Source organism: Hyaena hyaena, unplaced genomic scaffold (genome assembly GCF_003009895.1).
Source record: "Hyaena hyaena isolate Hyena2069 unplaced genomic scaffold, ASM300989v1 scaffold_579, whole genome shotgun sequence".
NCBI classification, from domain to species: Eukaryota; Metazoa; Chordata; class Mammalia; order Carnivora; family Hyaenidae; genus Hyaena; species Hyaena hyaena.
Window position 1 is genome coordinate 583,295 of NW_024081207.1, and position 17,946 is coordinate 601,240.

The 17,946-nt window shown below is 42.9% G+C and overlaps 2 protein-coding genes across 4 annotated transcripts in view; both read left to right on the top strand.

The window, feature by feature from the left end:
- Positions 1-413: 413 nt before the first annotated feature.
- On the top strand, positions 414-3,977 carry LOC120248238 (protein PET117 homolog, mitochondrial). Of its 2 annotated transcripts, none has more exons than XM_039256498.1 (2): positions 414-594; positions 3,808-3,977. In XM_039256498.1, exons 1-2 carry the CDS (start codon positions 499-501, stop codon positions 3,955-3,957), a joined length of 246 nt encoding a protein of 81 aa, XP_039112429.1. In that variant the 5' UTR covers positions 414-498; the 3' UTR covers positions 3,958-3,977. The 2 variants fall into 2 exon arrangements, 1 of the variants encoding a protein (XP_039112429.1); XR_005532531.1 differs by lacking the exon at positions 414-594 and adding an exon at positions 601-1,176 and having other exon boundaries at positions 3,808-3,895.
- Positions 3,978-4,244: 267 nt separating this feature from the next.
- Positions 4,245-17,946, top strand: part of KAT14 (lysine acetyltransferase 14) — a 40,123-nt gene continuing 26,421 nt past the window's right edge. The window contains exons 1-4 of one of the 2 annotated variants that reach the window (XM_039256497.1): positions 4,245-4,528; positions 6,395-6,513; positions 10,615-10,666; positions 11,031-11,100. In XM_039256497.1, the coding sequence (XP_039112428.1) occupies positions 4,270-4,528; positions 6,395-6,513; positions 10,615-10,666; positions 11,031-11,100 (500 nt within the window). In that variant the 5' untranslated portion in view covers positions 4,245-4,269. Of the gene's footprint in view, positions 4,529-6,394; positions 6,514-10,614; positions 10,737-11,030; positions 11,101-17,946 lie in introns of both variants that reach the window. The other variant, XM_039256496.1, reaches the window with a different exon arrangement.

Consider the following 17,946-nt stretch of genomic DNA (forward strand, 5'->3'; position numbering starts at 1 on the left):
GAGGGGTCGCTGCCCATTTAGCATGCCCTTTAGCCAGACGGCTTTTCGGTTTTAAGAAAAATCAGAGCCTGACCAGCTAGCTCACAGCATTTAGATGAAAACAGGTGACCGTGTCTACAACATTTAATTATGGATCTACAAGCAAAAACTCAATCTCTGGTGGCACCTACCCCGCAAAGTGCCAGAGAAGCTGCGATTAGTAAGGCTGGTATTGAGCAAAGGATCCGGGCCAGCATCGCGTTCAGAGGGGACAGATATTATGTGTGTGTGAAGGGCCCGGGATGGGAGGAAAAGCACCCGCAACCACGCCTCCGCAGAGCAGGGACGCGGTTCAGAGCTCGGCTCTCGATTGCTAGCGCCTGGCGCGGCGGGCGGTGCACCGGCTGCGGGGGCTCTGCGCTCGAGTGGTCGAGTCTGACCCGCAGCCTCCGTGTCGCGTTCGGCTGCGGCCCTGGGGCCCCGGGCGGGTAGGCGGAGGCCGCGGCGGTCGGCGCGGGGATGTCGAGGAGCTCGAAGGTGGTGCTAGGCCTGTCGGTGGTGCTGACGGCGGCCACCGTGGCCGGCGTGCATCTGAAGCAGCTGCAAGACCGGCAGGTCGGTGTCACGTGACCGCCTCTTCCGGGGCCCGCGCGGCCGCGAGGACGACCTCGGGCCGTCTGGTCTTTCTCCGTGTGGGTCTCCGTTGCACCTCGCCTTTCCCTCTTGTCGGCTTCGCGGCGGCGCGACCCTGCGTCCCACCCACCCCTCGATCACCCAGCTCTCGCGACTGCGGCCCAGACGCCGTTCTCCCGGCCGGGGCGCCGCAGCCACCGCGACCGCGTGCACCAGGAGGCCCCGGCGACCCCGTCCAGTCCGGCGCGGGGACGCCCCTGCCCCCCGTGCCGCCGCCCTCTGGCTCCAGCTAAGGCAGGCCCGCAGGGTGGCGGGGGGCCTGCTTCCCAGGTCACCGCCAGCCTGCAGTGACACGGACTTTGCAGCGTCTCGCTTGGGCCGCTGCAAAGTTAGAGGCGGGGAAGGGGTTTTCGTGGGGTGCACTCAGCAAGTTGTCGGCCTCTCCCCGACCCCAGGCCCAAGGTTGAGGCCCAACCCTAATGGATTTCATTTCCAGTGCTAATGAGATTTTATCCTGGGATTAAGGAAGCTGCCCCGAATCCACTTTCCGTGCCTTTAGCCAAGGTAATTTAGTGGATGCTTCCCCCACCCCCTTCTTTCTTTTAAGGAATAGTTTGCTGTGAAAATGAGATTCTGTGAATTAGAGATACCAGCCTCCAAATTTTCTTTTTTCTGTTCTTCTACCCATGACTTACGGATCGGTTGACTGATGGCCTATTCTGTGTGTCTCAGTTCATATACTCTTTATATGAACTGAGACACACTCGTTGGCAGATGTTTAGTGATTGGTCTGTGTGTGCCAGGCAGCACACTAGGCGCTTTGGGAAACAAAGATAAGGAAGGACAGGCGTTCCTGAGTTTATAACTGCTTCACACCAGTGCTGAACGTTAAGTGTGAGAACAGGCAAGTAGGTCAGCGCGTGTTTTAGGGTTGAGCTTAGGGTGGAAGTTCTGCCAAGAGTGAAAGTAATAAACTGGATGAATCAATAGTAAAATGGTCTTTTCTTGTATTGGGCTCTCTAGTGTGCTTGGTACACAGAGATGAAGCCGATGAGGTCGTTTTCCTCATTGTTCACAGTTTGGAAATCAGAAAGGTGTAATGGTATAAGAATTTGGGGGAGGGGGTATTGGGATAAATAATGACAGGGTATGAAAGAGGTTAGAGATTTGGGAACAAAGTATGGGTTCTGAGGGCGTAGCTTTTGGAGTAGAGGCAGGCAAGTTTCTCTTCTAAGAAGTGAAAGGAAAAGAGGGTGATCAAAAGAAATTTGAGAGGAGTAGAACAATGTGCGTTAGATGTAGTTCTGAGGTCAGTGAAGGCAGAGATTTTCAAAGAGTATGGGGGTGGGGATGCATGAGAGCTTGGTTCTGAACTAACTCCGCATTGCAAGTTCCTGGGAAGCTTTTACAATATAACTTACTCCGCACCTCTTAAATCAGAATCTCTTGAATATGGGGACTCTTGCTCACATATGTTTTAAAAGCTACCCAGGGAATTCTAACATGCAGCCAGGGTTGAGTATCTCTGTACTAGAGAGTAGAAGAACAAAGATTTGGAAGTTAGATGAAGAAAAGCTTGACCAGAGTAACCTGTGTTTATTTTGCATCCAGTCATTCATTGTGCGGACGTTTTTACACTAGGAAGACAAATGATTGTCACAGTGGGTCTGTTGGAAGGTTCAAGGAAGGAAGAAGAAATAAAATAATCACTATTGTTTTCTCTCATGTCTTGACTGTTTACCACGTGCCAGGCACTGACATGAATCCTCATAGGAACCCAGCGGAACGAGTTATACTACATGAATAATGGTGAAGAGGTCTTGGTGGTTAGGAAGAGAGGCGATTAGGAAGATAGTTACATAGAAGTCACAGGTGGTCAGCATACACTGAAACTTGGAAGAATGTAGTGGATGGTGGCAGGAGAGCAAGCTCCTAAGCCATGTGCTGAAGTCTGAGAAAGGAAGGTCAGGTATGGAAGATCTCAGAGGCAGGTGTGGAAAGAATGATTCAGTGGATGGTGTGGGATTTGGGGATGGGGTGGGGTGTATGGGTGAGTGTGGCATGGTACAGGGAGCACAGGAGGAAAGAACTGGGGTTGGGGAGGAGGAGTCAAATGTCTCCAGAGATCTGGCCAAGGAGCAGGGTTCACAAAAGATGGTTTTCAGTTGTATTATCTGTATCAGGACTCTTACATTTCCCAAATCCTCCATAATAGCAAATGAAACTCTAGGCCTGGAGGAGATCTGGTCGGTATGTGGTGAGTTTTTAAAATAGGCATAATAGGGGCACCTCAGTAGCTCAGTTGGTTGAGCGTGTGACTCTTGATCTCAGCTCAGGATTTGATCTTGGGGTTGTGAGTCCAAGTCCATGCTGGGCATGGAGCCTACATAAAAATAATAATAAAAATAAAATAGACCTAATAATTACAAAGGAAAAACCACAGGCCCTGGGCCCCACCCCCATTCATTCTACCTTACAAGGTCACTGTTGAAAATAAAATCGGTATTTTGGGACCTAACAACTATAAAATGGCAGTTATTAGTAATGACTAGTTTATGCTTTAAAAAGTCTCATCTTAGGTGCCAAGACCATGTTCTGGAATTTTCTACCTCTCTGTAGTGCTTTTCAAAGTAACTACCACCTTTAGTTTTTCCTCTGGTAGTAGCATTGTATTTTTCCTGCCTCTCTCAGTCATGTGATTGATTAGTAGTTCTGTACAATTTTTACTTCTCTGTGCAGTAGAAAAAAACTAAGATCTTTATTTTCTTTCCTGACAGTTCAAATTTCAGTAATCTTTTTTCCTTTGGTATTTATTATTCAGCTAGGATAATTGCTAACAGGAAAGTAGTTCATAGAGTTACTGTAGTAATTCTCACCAGATCTTTTAAAGCATTGTATATCAATTAAACTTTTGAAATGCACCACAGAAACAGGTTTTCTATACTGAATGTTCAGGAATTTCTTAAAATATGGTAAGAAGTAATTTTTAGTAGAACGCTGGTGGAGCACACTACCAAATTAATCTGATGGCTTGTTACATTTTACATTTACACAGCAAGCTGAAATAGTAATTAGGTATTTGGAGTCTAGAGAGATTTCAGTGTATTTTGGTAGCACTGTTATTCAGACTGAATGGCACAAGGAAGGGGACCACCTGTTCAGGGCGTTACTGAAATCTGTTTCTTGCGTTTTTAGAGGCTTCACGATGGAGTGATCAGAGACATTGAGAGGCAGAATCGGAAAAAAGAAAACATTCGTCTCTTGGGAGAACAGATTATTTTGACTGAGCAACTTGAAGCAGAAAGAGAGAAGATGTTATTGGCAAAAGGATCTCAAAAAACATGACTTGAAGTGGATGTCAAATGTTGATGGGACAGTGTCAAGTGTGGGTGTGTGAGTGTGGTTGGAGGATAGCTTTGTGAGGTGTTCACCCCTTTTTTGGTCACTGTCCTTTCAAACCTGACCAAAGACAAGGACAGTGGCTCATATATTCTAAATTATTGCATTAAAAGTCCCTGCTATCTGAGTGAAGAAGTGGGCAGACACTCTTATGAAGAGTCTGTCTGTCTGTGTGATCCTGATAGAAGCCCCGTGAAGCCTGGTGTCAGAGCGTAGGATTGTTCGTGAAAAACACTTGAGAGCCTGTGAGGGGAAAGGATGGATAGTAGCATCCACCTGAGTAGTTTGATAAGCCGGCATGATGATGAAGCCACGAGAACATCTACCTCAGAAGGGCTGGAGGAGGGGGAGGTGGAGGGGGAGACTCTCCTGATCGTTGAGTCGGAGGACCAGGCATCTGTGGACTTATCTCACGATCAGAGTGGGGATTCCCTCAACAGTGACGAAGGAGATGTGTCCTGGATGGAGGAGCAGCTGTCCTACTTCTGTGACAAGTGCCAAAAATGGATACCGGCCAGTAAGGAGCTTCTCAATTCCTTTGATTTGTCAGTTACTATGTGAAGGTTTGTTTTTCTAACCTGTGAACAAAACATGACTGTAAAATGGACCTAAATAAAAAGATAATTATTATATTTATGATTAGTTTAGTTGGTTAATGACAGATATATAAAAAATATAGACACGTTTGTGCTAATAAAAATTACTGTCAACCTCTCACATTGTTAAGGTAACGTTCTGAATGGCAAACCAATAAAAGAAAGTTGGAAATTCTGTGTTATTTAAAGAATTAGTCACATTGTTCTAACAAGATCGTGTTACCGATTTAGGGCCCAGTACTAGGCCCAGTATAGAATGAAAGGTCAAGCTACCCTGTTAATATTTAACTTCCATGGAAAACTGCTGTTGTATGCTGAAGTAAGTCAGAATTAGCGGATTAAAAATATTTTGTGCTTTTATTCTGGGACCATTCTTGTTTTCTGCTAGCTGACCTTCTAGATCTGCTGGCAGGAGATACATACACACATGCTCCCCTGATACCTCGCTCTTTCAACTAATCTTTTCATCTGCCAGCTTCCTGGCTCTCAAGGAGCATGCTTTCCCAGCCGACGTGAGTCTTACCAAAACAGGATTTTCCCATTAGGCAGAGACTAGGAAAGACATGGGTACCAGAGGAATTCTTTGTGTAATGGGCTTTGTAACTAGGTCAAAGAAAATGCAGCTGAAGTGGGTCAGTTTCTGGTATGTGGAAATGTGCTGAAGATGGATTTAACTATTCAGATTAATAGTTACTGTTAATACATTAATAGAAACATTTTCATGGGAAACAATCTAGAGCTTTCTATGCATTAGCTAGTGTTTGCTTCTGAGCTCTTTCTGCTTTTTGATTCAGGGCCCTGCCAGAAAAATCTCTGGCAATCGACCTTGTCCTCTAAGGATACATTTTAAACTGTCCTTCACCACCACTGTCCGTGCTAACTTCCTCAGTGTCTCTCCTCAGCATCCTTTCCCTACACAACCAGAACTTTGCAGTTAGGGTGAGCTTTTAATCCTCCACAAAAAAATTCTTATACCAAGGTCTCTGCACATTTTAATTTCCTCTCTGGAATATGTGTCTCTGTAGCCTCCATGGGCTTCTGCCATACACATAGGCACCCTCCTCACCTGGGCAATTGTAGTCCTCCTTCAGGTCCCCGTCAACCCCACTTTTTCTAGCTTTCCCATCTTCCTAACATGGGTCAGGCCTCCCTTTTATGTACTCTTGCATTGCCCTATGGCACACACCGCATTCCATTCCAGTGGTTGTCCTGTCTGCCAGAGCACGGACATCCCTGGGGAGCATTCGAAAATGGAGAGACCCAGATCCTGCCCTTTTAGAGATTTATTCATCCTGTGTGGGTAGGCCCAGGCATCTCTTAAAAAGACAAAACCACTCCCTGGGTGATTCTGATGTACAGTGAGGATGGAGAATCATTGTGCCATTATGATTACATGTTTCCTTGTATATGGCCCTCAAAATTTATAAAATGCCAAGAGCAGACTCTGGGCACTGTGTTCCGGTTCCTAGGCCAGTGCCTAGCACTCAGTGGGAACTCAGCTATTTCTCGAAAGTGTGTGTAGAGACCCATAGGAGTCAGGAATGTTAACAGTTGGAAAATCAAATGAGAGCAATAAAAACTCAATTTTCCAGTATGTTTCTTCTAAAAGTTAGGAGGCATATACTTAACAGGCATACACTTTTCTTCTTTTTTTCCTGTTCCCATCCTGCTATCATGGGTTGGCTGAAAAAGAGGAAAAAACACAGGAAGCGTGGAAAATCTGGTTGATAAACTGATAAGTGCTGCTCTAGATAAACCTATGATGTGCCTTTTTGTTTTTCTCCTAGGTCAGCTGAGGGAACAGCTCAGTTACCTTAAGGGTGATAATTTTTTTAGATTCACTTGTTCCGATTGCTCAGAAGATGGCAAGGAGCAGTATGAGAGGCTGAAACTGACATGGCAGCAAGTGAGTAAAAAGCTCTTCCCTAGAATTTGTGAGGTCGGTCCTCCCCAAGGAATTCACTGGAGTGAATATTTCAGAGAACAGGGAGCTTACATAGAGGTGTTTGAGCTGTTTTGAGGGTCACTTTTTATTTCACAATGAAAATGATAAGTATTCAGAGAAAGGAGTTCTTTGAAAATACTCACTGCTAATGTAGTGAATTGGGTTTAAGATTCTTGAAAACCTCACACACACAATTTCACATGGATATGATACCAGACTCTGATTTTAATTGAATTGAAAAGGATGTTCCCATTTTTCTGGCAGCTATTTTTAGGACAATGAAACCATTTTTAAAAATGTAAAGGTGACCACATTGGAAGTAGCTTGGGAAGGTATAATGTGGCTCATTGCAGAAGCTAATATAACCCGGCTTTTCTGTATTTGAACACAGATATGTTTGAATATTTTTCTTGCATGAATACCTATGTCCACCTTTTAGCCATCTCTAGTACCAGCACCCTAATCGAAGCCAACTATAGCCTGAGCAATAGCTTTTTACTGATCTCCAGCTTGCCTTAATTTTCTGGTTTGTTTTTATATTAACATGTCTATCGCAAGGTACCGATGTTCGTATTCTGAATTCTAAAAATGAGTGGATTGCACATTACTTACTGGGTTTTTATGTTTATTCATTTAACAAATATTGAGTGCCGATGATGAACCAGGTATCATTCTAGGCATGGAAACTACTGTGATGGGCAAGACAGCTAGGCAGTTGACACTCTAGACACTTATTTTAGACAATAAGCAGACAAATAAACAAGTTAATTACCCACAGCACTTTTTTTTGCTATGAAAGAAATAAACAGGGTAATGAGAAAGAGTTGAGAAGAAATGATCTTAGCCACTTACGGTATTCCTTATAAACTGCAGCTGCTTTAGCAGCTTGGACTGTTCTCTTAATTATAAGTGCTTTACTAGGAGATGTGCTAATGAATCTGTCAGTGGTGAATTTGGGGAGCCTTTTTTGAGTTGGCTGAAAATATGCCAGTAGAAAATGAAGGGATGTTTGTACTGAGGATATAGTCTCATGAAGATTGTAATTGGGATGTTTTTCCCAACATGTACACAGAATATTGTGTCTAGGCAAGGTCAGGTTAATGTCAGAATAGATTATTCTGATGTGTACACCCGTCAGCAGATTTGCATTTGATCTGTAAATGTCTCAAAAAGCTGTAAAGTGGAAAAAGAGCAAATATATATAATTTATTGGCAAGAATATGAGTTTCTGTGGGGGTTCTTTTGAAGAGAACAACTGGCTTTTGGTTATATTGCCCAGAAGATACAATATTGGCTCAGTTTGCACATTTAATTAGGCTGACATCACTTGAAAATTATGTTTCACTTCCAGAAGATAGATTGTTGGTAGATAAAATCCTTGGTAGGATGAAGTGATAGATCAGACACATCTGGTTCTTGGTAAACTACTGACCAGTATTTCTGGTTGCCTCTAAAAAACTCAGCCTCAGGACACCTGGGTGGCTCAGTCGGTTGAGTGTCTGACTCTTGGTTTTGACTCAGGTAACGATCCCAAGGTCATGGGATTGAGCCCTGTATCGGACTCTGCACTGAATGTGGAACCTGCTTATGGTTCTCCCTCCCTCTCTTCTCTCTCTCTCTCTCTCTCTCCCTCCCTCTGCCCCTCTCCCTTACTTGCACTTGTGTTCTCTCTCTTTCTGAAATAAAGTGAAAAAAAAAAACCCATAAAAAATAAATTAAAAATTAAAAAAACCTAGCATCTCAAGAAAGAGCTGAATCAGATGTTTTTTTAATAGATTTTATGGATGTCACCAAATAGTACATGGGATATGGGTTTTCTGTCTTTAAATCTTAAACTTCTGTTTGTTGATTTATCAAAGGAATAAGTAGAAATGCTTCTTTCATCACAAAATACCAGCATTACAGAGGGTCTGATCTCCTGACCTTTCTTCAATACACTTTTGTGTTCTCCCCTCCTTCGTGACTGCGAACAGCAGTTGGAAATGCGGAAGAGACTCTCGTGTGTTTGGGAAGGGTAGGGTAGTGGCCGTACTCTCACCTGAATGCTTATTCTTACAGGGCAGGTGAAGCACGTGCTGTGGATCTGGACTGATGATTTTTCTAGGTGTTTCCAGCAGATACTTGTGAGGTGCCTGCAGCGGCTGAACCCCAGCTGGGCCCTGGGGCTGCGCTGTCACCCCCAGGTGACATGCTGAGCTCTTGTGAGAGTGAAAAACTGAACCGGGATTCATTTTTTTAAGATTATAGATTCCAGGGGAGGGGGAAAACCATGTCCTTCATAGATTTTGCAGTTTGCTCAATAAATATTAAGTGTTACAGAAGAAGTGTTATTTTCAAGTAAATATGTGAATTTTAACTTTTTAAAGTTATGAAATGATTCAGACATACAGGAAAAGTACCAGAAATCAAGTAGCAGACAGTGTCTACTGCCGAGATTAACAGTGAAAATGTGTGGCTGAGGTACTTGGGGGAACTGGGAGGAGGCAAAAGAAGCTGATTTCAGACTTTCCTTAAGTATTTCTTGAACAATAGCTTTTAAAATTGTGGTGAAATGTACGTAACGTGAAAGTTTGCCATTTTAACCACTTTTAAGCATATAATTCAGTGGCATTAGGTACATTCACATTGTTTGGCGACCATCACCACTCTCTGTCTCCAAATGTATTTATTTTCCCAAACTGAAGCTCCATGTCTGTTGAATAATAAATCCCCATGGACGGTAGCTTGTAAGGAAGCTTTTGGTTGGTTGGTTGGTGTAAACCTGGTGCAGAAATGAGTGGAAGGGCTTGAAAAATCTGTCAGTGAGGTTCATTATTTGGTCAGCTTTCTGCAGGTCTCACAAGTCTAAGGAGCAGGGAGCTTCGTTAATGGAAGTGTCAGTGTTTCTGGGCCCTTTGAATTGGAAGTTTTCCCCTGGACCATTGGGGATCTGGAGCTGTGAGCACAGAGGTTGGGGAGCCTGAACTGCAGTTTCCTAGCTTCCTTGCACTTTCAGGATGCTCCTTCCGGAAAGAATAAGTCAGTTAGATTCTTTTCATAGATTCTCTGTCCCCTTTTCAGTTTCAATGGCCCCAAATCAATCATTATTTTCATCAGGTTGAAAATGTCATTTTGAATAGCTTATATAGTGTTCATTTACGTGAAGTCACATAATTAGAAAATTGCATGTACGTAGATATAAGAAGAAACACTGGAAAGGATAGTCCTTGCAAATGTTAAAAGTGATTGTTTCTTGATGGCAGGTTTAGAGTGATTTTTACTTCCTTCTTTGCTTTTCTCTTATTGAAGTCTTCTATAGTGAGCATGTGTTACTTATATTTCTGGAAAACACTTCCCAATTCCGGGCTACAAATTCATTACCTGTAGAGAGGCAAGGCTGGAGCAGATGAGGAGTGTTCCCGCCGAGCCTTGAGGGCAGGCTGAGCAGCCAGGCCTCTCGCCTCCAGGCCCCTTGTCTAACGCTAATTTCTAATTTCGTATGAAGACAGGTTTCCACAGCTAAAAGTGGCTAACCACTGAGTAGAGGGTGACTAAAATTATTTTCAGCTTTGAAATTCTGAGAGTCTTTGTTTTTGCTCTCTAAAGAGCTTAGGGAGGCATATAGGCAGGGGTGACTTTCAAAATATTTAATGAAGGTTAGCATCATCATTCAGAAACTGTGGGCTGCAGCAGATACCTGGAGGCCTCACAGCCAGTGGTTATCACTTCATCTCATGCTGCATTGTGTAAGATGGAGGGGTGCGGGGAGGGGGTGCGGGGATGCGTTGGTTGCTTAGGACAGTCATTGTTTATCATGATCAGTTCGGCCACATGTTAGCCCTCCATGTGCACCGTGTAAGGAACCACTGCAGACACTTAAACAGAGTAGTGATACTCATCTGATGGAAGCAAAACAGGAAATGCAGTTCCATACTGAGAGTTTTCCAAGATATCCCCGTTTTCCGCCTCTGTTCCCCACTGTTCCCACTCCGAGTATAAAACAAGCTCCCCCCCGCCCCCCCCCCAAAAGTTAACCTCCCTAACTGTGCTTTCCTCCCAGCCCTTGTTGCGTTTGTGTTCCAGGTTGTCATGCTGGCAATGTACAACTTGTCTCTGGAAGGAAGTGGACGGCAAGGTTATTTCCGATGGAAAGAAGATATCTGTGCTTTTATTGAGAAACATTGGACCTTTTTACTGGGGAATAGGTAACATGATTTTTGAAAATCTTATACTTGCATAAAGAGGTGAGGAACAAAGCACACTAGATTTGAGATAGTCTCACGCAGCCCTTTAGGAGTTAAAGTACCCGTGGCAATTACAAAGAATCCTTTAATTCAGAAAATGTTACTTTTTAAAGTTAAAACATGTGTTTGTGTAAAACCAAAGTGGAATATGTACTGTTTTGTTTTGTTTTTAATGTTTATTTATTTTGAGAGAGAGCACAGGCAGGGGAGGGGCAGAGAGAGAGAGAGAGAGAGAGAGAGAGAGAGAANGGCAAGGTTATTTCCGATGGAAAGAAGATATCTGTGCTTTTATTGAGAAACATTGGACCTTTTTACTGGGGAATAGGTAACATGATTTTTGAAAACCAAATTGGCCAATGTAAAGGCTTGTTTTGTTTTTAATGTTTATTTATAGTGAGAGAGAGCACAGGCAGGGGAGGGAGAGAGAGAGAGAGAGAGAGAGAGAGAGAGAGAGAATCCCAAGCAGGCTCCACACTGCTAGCACAGAGACCGATGTGGGGCTTGATCTCATGAACCATGAGAGCATGACCTGAGCCAAAATCAAGAGTCAGGCGCTTAACTGACTGAGCCACCCAGGCATCCCAGAAGTATATACTATTAAAAATGTAGGTTTCCAGACTTTTCTTATCCTACTTTAGAGGACACTCTTGTTTTCTACTGAGAAGAGATTTGAAGAGATTCTTAGAATGATAAACACTAGAGAGCTTAATTACATGAGGCTGTTTAAAAGTTGGATGAATAATTTGAGGATATAGGATCATTATATCCTTTTGAAATCAGTGTCTTATAGAAGGTCAGAGGAAGAAAAATAATGGCAGTAGCTGATATGCATATGGCTTGTTTATTCATTCCTCTACATGATAGTGCGTTGATTTTAGTGCTGAGCATGCCTCATTGGTGGCTGCATTGGCTCATCGGACTCAGATATGCCACGGCACCGATATTGAGCCCACATGCTTTAACTAAAAATCCATGCAGATCAATGAGATTTTTATTGCCATTAGTGATTAGTGCATTTGCAACTGCACTGGCAAATTGTATGCGATTCTGATTGTTAGTGGCCGTCTTAAGTCCTGTGTGAGGCTCCTGTATCTTGCTTAATTGGGTCAGTGTAGATGTGATACAGGCTCTGATCACATCAGGTCAGAACAGGAGGTTTGTACCTGTCCTCGCTCTGAACGCACTGCAGCTCTTTCCTCGGGTGCTGAGAAGACACAGCTCTGCCAGCGTTACCCGGAGCTCAGGGAGGGCAGTCGAAAGGAGAGGCAGTTTTCTGAAGGCTCGCTGTGAGGAGAAAATAGAAGAGATTCAGTACGTTTTTACAAAAGGAGTTATTTTTGTTCTTGAGTTATTTAATAGTACTAAGAAAAGAATTGACAGTATAACTGGTTCTTTTCTTAAAGAAAGGAAATCTGTTGTCTTAGTTTAATGATTTAGCACTATTTATGGAACTTAATATACCCCATTTATAAGGCACAAGAAAGGGAAAAAACTGATAAAATTAGATCTTGGAATGTTTTCCTGATCTCTCAGTGCCATTCTGCTTCGTGGATTGTCTTCTAGAAGAAATTGGATTTAAATTGCCTGTTTTTAAGGGTTTCACTGTATTTTAATATAAGTTGTTCAGTTGTTTCATTTGTTCATTTGTAGAGTATATTTGGAGAGGAATCAGCCAAGGCTTTTTTACCTTTTTAATCCTTTACTGAAAGGCATTAATTACTCTCCAGTTTCTGTGTGGTTTAACCATTAAACTAGTGGTTTTTGGCCATGTTAGTGAATCACTTGAATTACCATTTACTTATTTGAATCAAGCCCCCCCCTTTTTTGTAAATACATTCATTTTGAAAAGAAACTTCATACCGCCATGATAAGTGGAAAATCCATATCATTTGCCATACATAGAATGAAACTATAAAAATAGGTGTGCTAAAAATAACACCATGTTATTATAGCTGGATCCCATGGCCCATAAAGGCAACCAAAGCCCTCTTTCTTGATCAAAAAGGGCCACAGTGTGTGTTAGGGAGAACTTAAAGCAACAGACTTTCTCCTTCCTTGATCTAACCAGAATGAGAGATCATTAAACATTACTCTATGATTCCTTGTCGCTCAGTTTCCTACCTCAGTGTTGTCATTCACTTTTGGAACTCTGCTGTAAGCATCAGGGGTTGGAAAAGCCATGGAAACCCCTTGCCCAGGGCTGTCAGCGCGTACTCAGACAGATCTGTGTGTGAACATCCACAGAATCACTACGGCCCAGGGAAGTGGCCTGCAGGGAAGTTGAACAGTTAGGCTTCATAGCTACTGAAGATTTGAATTCTGCTCCATAGAACATCCTTTAAATTCTTAACAAGATAAGCATCTTGCATTTGCCATAAGACCTAAGAGAATTGTATACCATGTAATGAAGTGCAGGATTTGAATACATTTTCGTTTAGATGTTTACAGGTTTCTCATTCATGTCTTTAGTATTTTATTGAAATTTAAATATGTAAAGGCTTATTTAAATGACTTTATGTTATCTATTATGGAAATAAGTGTAAAAGTATACAAAAGCTAGGGTGCCTGGGTGGCTCATTTGGTTGAGTGTCCAATGCTCAGGTCATGATCTCGCGGCTTCATGAGTTTGAGCCCCGAGTGAGGCTCTCTGCTGACAGCTTGGGGCCTGGAGCCTGCTGTGGGTTCTGTGTCGCCCCTTGTCGCCTTCTTTCTCTGCCCCTCTTCCACTCAAATCTGTCTCTCAGACTCTCTTTTTCTAAAAAAATGAATAAACACTTTTAAAAAAGTATTAAAAACTTTAATTAATTGCTGCAGTTTAATTGTCTTTGTATATGTGATCATTTAATCTGCTTTTATAATCCTAACCTTGAATTATCCAGATTAAAAAAAATTTTTTTTATTAATTTTAAAAAAAAATTCCAGATTGTCTGGGTGGCTCAGTTGGTTAAGTGTCTGACTTTGGCTCAGATCTTGATCTCGCCGCTTGTAAGTTCAAGTCCTGCGTTGGGCTATGTGCTGTCAGCCCAGAGCCTGGAGCCTGCTTCAGATTCTGTCTCTGTCTCTCTGTGCCCCTCCCCTGCTCATGCATTGTCTCTCTCTCTCAAACATAATAAACATTAAAACATTTTTTTAAATTTAATATTTTTTAATTCCAGTGTAGTTAACATAGTGTTATATTAAATTTCAGGTATCCAGTATTTAGCAGGTATAACTTTGAATAATGAAGAATACTTTGAATACTTTGGTTTTTAAGGTGCATACTTCTTTTAAGTTTATTTATTTTGAGAGAGACAGAGACAGTGCAAGTGGGGGAGGGACAGAGAGAGGGGGGAGGAAAGAGAATCCCAAGCAGGCACCACACTGACAGTGCAGAGCCCAATGCAGAGCTCAAACCCACGAAACCGTGAGATCATGACCTGAGCCAAAACCAAGAGTTGGATGCTTAACTGACTGAGCCACACAGGTGTTCCAAGATGCAGACAGTTTTAAATTTTAACATCTTTTTAAAAAAAAATTTTTTTTAATATTCACATCTCTGACAGCTGGATACATATTATAAGGGATACTGTGTCATAATTGATGGCTAGTTTTCTTTTTTTGTTGTACATAAAATGGTGTATCTTAAAGTCAGTGGGTCTTACATTTGATAAAATATGATAAAGCACATTCATAGTATTTAAAATTTTTTATCTTATTATTGTTATTATTTAAAAAAAATTTTTTTTCTAGGAGAAAGAGAGAGAGAGGCAGCGTGAGCAGGGGAGGGTCAGAGAGAGAGGGAGTCACAGACTGAAACAGGCTCCAGGCTCTGAGCTGGCAGTCAGCACAGAGCCCGACGCGGCGCTCAAACCCACGGACCGCGAGATCATGACCTAAGCGAAAGTCGGATGCTTAACCGACTAAGCCACCCAGGCGCCCCAATGTTTGTTTATTTTTGAGAGAGTGAGAGAGAGACCGAGCATGAACTGGGGAGGACGGTAGAGAGAGAGGGAGATACAGAATCCCAAGCAGGCTCCAGGCTCCGAGCTGTCAGCACAGAGCCTGACATGAGGCTGGAACTCATGGACTGTAAGATAGTGACCTGAGCCAAAGTCGGACACTAAACCAACTGAGCCACCCACGCGCTCCTAAATTTTTTTAAATGGTAAGACAAAGATTCCAGGTGATGGCAGAGCAGGAAGCAGAAATCTGTTCACACCTAGACAACGGTTGGAATGGCAGAATCTGTCTGGCGTAACTATTTTGGATCTCTGGACCTATATTGAAGGTTTAACTTCCAAGAGGAGACTTGGAAAGTAAATTGCAGTCGAATTTGGTCAAATTCACCTGTTAGTAGCAGTAACGTTTACCCATTCCACACCCTTCAAGCCTGTGTCAGGCAGCAGCGCACTTGTTCTTCAGGCAGCTTGTACGCAGCTTGTGGGAGCCAGGGTGGACAAAAAGGACCCTGTCCTCCACATGTCAGGGATCTGTGCTCTGACTGCTGACTGCTGCTTCTGATCACAGAAATGCAGATGACGAGGTGGGGCGCACCTCTCCTGAATGGTCGCAGGCCCTTCTCCCTCTGGCTGAAATGACTTGAAAGAGATTTAAAGGGCTGGCACCTCCCCTGCCCCCCACTTTATTTTTCTCTTTGTCCCCTTTGTGGAGCCAGACTTTAAAGATAAGATAAACAGGGTGCCCAGGTGGCTCAGTCAGTTAAGTGTCCAACTTCGGCTCAGGTCATGGTCTCGCGGTTCATGGGTTCAAGCCCCGCATCAGGCTGTGTACTGACAGCTAGCTCAGAGCCTGGAGCCTGCTTCAGATTCTGTCTCCTTCTCTCTCTGACCCTTCCTCACTTGCCCTGTCTCTCTCTCTCAAAAATAAATAAAACGTAAAAAAAGATAAGACAATAAAAAGTAACCATGTATACAGAGGAAATTAGAAAGTCACCATCCATGCCCAGGGGTAGGCACAGGCTCAGAAATAACCTAAGAAGACCTTAAGTTTATACCTCAGGTTGATCTTTGATACAGAGATACCCTACAACAATTAAAAAAAAAAAAACCCATAAATCTCTGGGGAGGAAAAGAATCTGATTTCCAGAGTTACTACATTATTAAATTCAAATATCCAATTTCAACAAAAAAATTATAAGGAATACAAAGAAACAGGAAAATATGGCCCATTCAAAGGAAAAAACAATAAAACAACAGAAACTGTCCCTGAAAAAGATATGCTCATGGATCTATAAGACAGACTTTACAACTATCTTAAAGATGCCCTAAGAGCTGATGTGGAGAAAGCCAAGAAAATGTTGTAATAACAAGATAGACATACCAACAAACTGATAAAAAAGCTAAAAAGAGGGGCGCCTGGGTGGCTCAGTTGGTTAAGCTTCAGCTCATGTCATGATCTCACAACTCGAGAGTTTGAGCCCCGCGTCAGGGTCTGCTGACAGCTCAGAGCCTAGAGCCTGCTTTGGATTCTGTGTCTCCCTCTCTCTCTGCCCCTCCCCCACTCACATTCTGTCTCTTGTTGTTTCTCAAAACATAAAAAAATAAACATTAAAAAAAAAAACCTGAAAAGAAATCCTGCAGCTGAAAAGTACAGTAACTGAAATGAAAAATTCCCTGGAGGGATTGAGACGCAGGTTTGAGTGGGCAGAAGAAAGAATGAGTGAATCTGAGAGAAGGACAGTGGGAGTTACTGGGTCCAAGCAACAAAAAGAAGGAAGGTGGAAGAGGGGCACCTGAGCACCTCAGTCATTCGAGCATCTGCCTTTGGCTCAGGTCACTCTCTTTACTGCTTGTGGGTTTGAGCCCTTATCCGGCTCTGTGCTGACAGCTCACAGCTTAGAGCCTGGCGCCTGCTTCAGATTCTGTCTCCATTTCTGCTCCTCCCCTGCTCAAGCTCTGTCTCTGTCTCTGTCTCTCTTAAATATAAGTAAACATTTAAAAAATTAAGTAAAGGGGCACCTGGGTGGCTCAGTTGGCTGGGCGTCCAACTTCAACTCAGGTCATGATCTTGCACTTGGTGGGTTCAAGCCCCACATCGGGCTCTGTGCTGACAGCTAACTCAGAGCCTGGAGCCTGCTTCAGATTCTGTGTCTCCCTCTCTCTCTCTCTCTGATCCTCCCCTGCTCACGCTGTCTCTCTCTCTCTCTCTCAAAGATAAATAAAAAACATTTAAAAAAATAAAAAATTAAGTAAAGAAAAGCAGGAAAGTGAGCAGAGCTTGAGGGACCTGGGGAGGCACTATCAGCTGGTGTATGAAAGCAAGTGGAACCTCTTCCCTCCCATATCCTTTCGGTGGGAGGAGGGAGGCTTGGATGATTTAGAAAAAGATACAAATGTGGGAGAGGTGCTCTGGGACCAAAACATTGGGGAGAAAGCTAAGGGATCTTTGTCCCCATCTCAGAGAATGCTCATGCCTATTGAAGTTTATATCTGTGGGGTTTTCTTTCCTTCGTTTTCTGGCACATCTTTGTCCCTAAGAATGCTTTTTTCATTTTGCCTCCCTAGCAATATTTTTCAACTGTTAATTAAGACTGGCTTTCTTATGAAAGACTGTGTTTTGGGATTTCTGGTGCTTGTTTTTTAAAGGTAGAAATAGAACAGTTGCCTTTAAAAGAATTTTCGACTTGTATCTGAATAGTTGGCATTTTATGTATCATTAAAAATTTTTAGGGGCACCTTGTGGTTCAGTTGGTTAAGCATCAACTTGATCTTAGCTCAGGTCTTGATCTTGTGAATTTGAGCTCTGTGTTGGGATCTGTGCTGAGTATAAAGCCTACTTAAAGAATAAAAAAGTAAACTTTTTATTATATACTTTTTTCCCCCAAAGTTGGTTATTCCCCTAAAGTTCAACTCTATTTATGGAACGTACTGTATAGTTTTATTCCTCTTTACTATTTGTACAGGCAAATAGAAGCAGACGGAGAGGTGCATCTGACTCCTGGGATAAAATTAACTATTAACCAGGGCCGATGTTTCTCTTGCTTGCTTTCTTGAGAGCTGTGTTTAATTCACATATAAAAGAAACTCCAGTTGAGGCACCTGGGTGGCTCATTTGGTTGAGCATCTGACTCTTGGTTTCAGCTCAGGTCATGATCCCAGGGTCAAGGGATCAAGCCCCACGTTGGGCTCCAAGCTGAGCGTGGAACCTGCTTGAGATTCTCTCTCTCTCTCTC

What these genes read in the sequence shown, in the direction of transcription:
- LOC120248238 (XM_039256498.1), top strand. Translation starts at nt 499, where the DNA reads ATGTCGAGGAGCTCGAAGGTGGTGCTAGGCCTGTCGGTGGTGCTGACG. An exon ending in AGCAGCTGCAAGACCGGCAG is followed by an intron (nt 595 to 3,807) that starts GTCGGTGTCACG and finishes TTGCGTTTTTAG; the next exon opens with AGGCTTCACGATGGAGTGAT.